We start from the raw sequence: 2,293 nt of genomic DNA, 5'->3' as shown, positions 1-2,293 counted from the left end.
CTGCCTACGGAGCGACCGTGCAGAATACAATGGATCCGGCGAGAGGGTAGCCTCCCTTCGAGGAGTCGCTGGAGATAGGTCAAGGAAGTCAAATTACAAGAGCAAAGATAGAAGGGTAATATGCCACGGTTTGAGTACGATTTAACAAGGCGTAGACCGAGAGGGTATCATAACGAACATTTGGAATAGCACATAAATAGACAAGCGGGGAAGCGGAAAACACAGTTTATCTTACACAACCTCTCGGGAACCATCCGCGCTTACAAGTACTCGCCTCGTGTGTTTAACCAATCAGTGTTGTGTTCAGTTCGCCCGGGATTGTTTCCAATCACGATGGAGTAGAGAGCGGGAAAGAGCCCACGTGGGGGCGTTCAACCCCTTGCCTCCCTCGAAGATGCTGAGATCTAGAAGTGTGAAGCCTTACCGTCTAGGAACCATATCATTCATCACGCCGCCAGGAGCATCAACATCCCAAGAGGATTACATCAAACAGATCCGGCAAGGTAAGCCGAGTGAAAAGTGTGACGTCTGTAAATGGAGAAGCTTCGTTTGCCCCGTCGTAACTATAAACGCCCAATAAACTCGCATATTTACGTATAAATTACTCATGGACATTGCTTATTACGGTGATTAGATCGTACCAGCGACAATTTTATTATGTAAATCAGAATACAATTTTCAGTCAATCAATTAGGCAAAGTACTTAACTTTCAGATTGTCCGACACTATAGATTGTCGCTGTAAATATATAACGGTGATCAAATTTGACCTAAAAAAAGCAATAATATAAAGGTAAACCTAATAACATTCAATTATACCAGCATAAAGGAGTAATGTTTTCGTCCATGCTTAAGCTCCTACCTGAACATAAGATACCCGGAAACGGAAACATGAATGAAATAATAGGAAATAGGATGTAATCAATGCTACTGTCTTTAAACATCACCCGAAACTAAATTTTTATTAATTAATGATGTCTTTTGAAATGCCGAAGTATGCGTGAGAGAGTAAATGTAGGAATGAAAGGGGCATTAATGTAAGTGTTTTATGCATGTTCTCTTATCTAGCAATTATTATAAAGTAAACTAACCCTGTGGTGTGTAATTTGCAACTGTAACATCTATTCTACCCCTATGCAATCTCTTGGGCTCCAACTGATGGCGCTTACCCTGGCACAAAAGGTAAATATTGTATGAATCATTGCGTATTCTTTATTTATTTCTTGTTTGTTTACATTACCCATGTAACGTACCGCCGGAGCGTCGTCATACACACTAAGGTAGATGCCGTTAAATGGATGTTTGTGAGTGTCCATCCATCAATTTCAACATATCATCACTCATCCCCATCTTCGCAAATTAGCCAAAAGTGGCACAAAAAAGCGAAGTAAAATAAAGCAAATCAATCAATCAATCAACAATACATGTTGCATGTAGAAAGTACACTGTGGTAACTTAATTCTGTCTTTCAGAAACCAATCCGACGACAAACGTCAGCGAGCAGAGCGCCAGAGAGAAGTCATCTGGATACCATACCTTGCACCGGCTGCCGTGAAACCGTGGCCCCTCCAATTTACATGTGCGACACGGGACACCATGTCTGCGACCACTGCAAGAGGACCACAAAGATTTGCCAAATATGTAGAACACCTATTACAAACACAAGGAACCTCTACATGGAGACCATGTTGAAGAAACTCCCTTTCACATGTTCCTACAGGGAAATGGGGTGCACGAAGGAGTTCTACATGTTGAAGGAAAGGGAGATACATACAGTCCATTGCGGCTATTGTCCTTGCCGCTGCCCTGTTAGTGGGTGTCATTTGGAAACGAAACGTAGGGAGTTGCTGCAGCACTTAGAAAAAACACATCAAGTTCTTGCAGAATCTAGATACATTGATGGTAAACAAACCAGGGAAAGATTCAGCATTCGATTCCAGTCAGACAGTATCCATGTTGCAACCATTCAACCGTGGGGCACTTTCTTCTTCAGAGCAAATTTGGTTGAGGACAATTGGCAATTTGGTCTTCAGCCCCTGGGGCCTCAGGAAGAAGCCAGTGCGTATTTGTACACATTGTTGTTCACTGAATCCACCAATGGCAAGCTGTCGTACACCAACATGGTGAATTCGCTTCATAGTCCACTGAAAGAGTTGGTTCAAAAAGGGGATTGCTTGATGTTACATAGGAACATGCTGAAAGGTGTGTCTAAGTTCAACGGTAATATCGAGTGTCAAGTGTCAATTGCAAAGAATGTACTGCATGAGGAAAATCGTCATAGTGTGCACTTTTAA

At 42.3% G+C, this 2,293-nt stretch overlaps 1 protein-coding gene across 1 annotated transcript; it reads left to right on the top strand.

The window, feature by feature from the left end:
- The first annotated feature begins 1,576 nt into the window (after positions 1-1,576).
- LOC145998751 (E3 ubiquitin-protein ligase siah-1-like) lies at positions 1,577-2,293 on the top strand. The gene has a single exon (XM_083135348.1). It carries the CDS (start codon positions 1,577-1,579, stop codon positions 2,291-2,293), a length of 717 nt encoding a protein of 238 aa, XP_082991474.1.

Source organism: Lepisma saccharinum, chromosome 1, assembly GCF_977018435.1.
Source record: "Lepisma saccharinum chromosome 1, izLepSacc3.1, whole genome shotgun sequence".
Classification (NCBI taxonomy): Eukaryota; Metazoa; Arthropoda; class Insecta; order Zygentoma; family Lepismatidae; genus Lepisma; species Lepisma saccharinum.
Note: the sequence above shows the minus strand (reverse complement) of the source record. Positions and strands in the feature narration are given on the sequence as shown.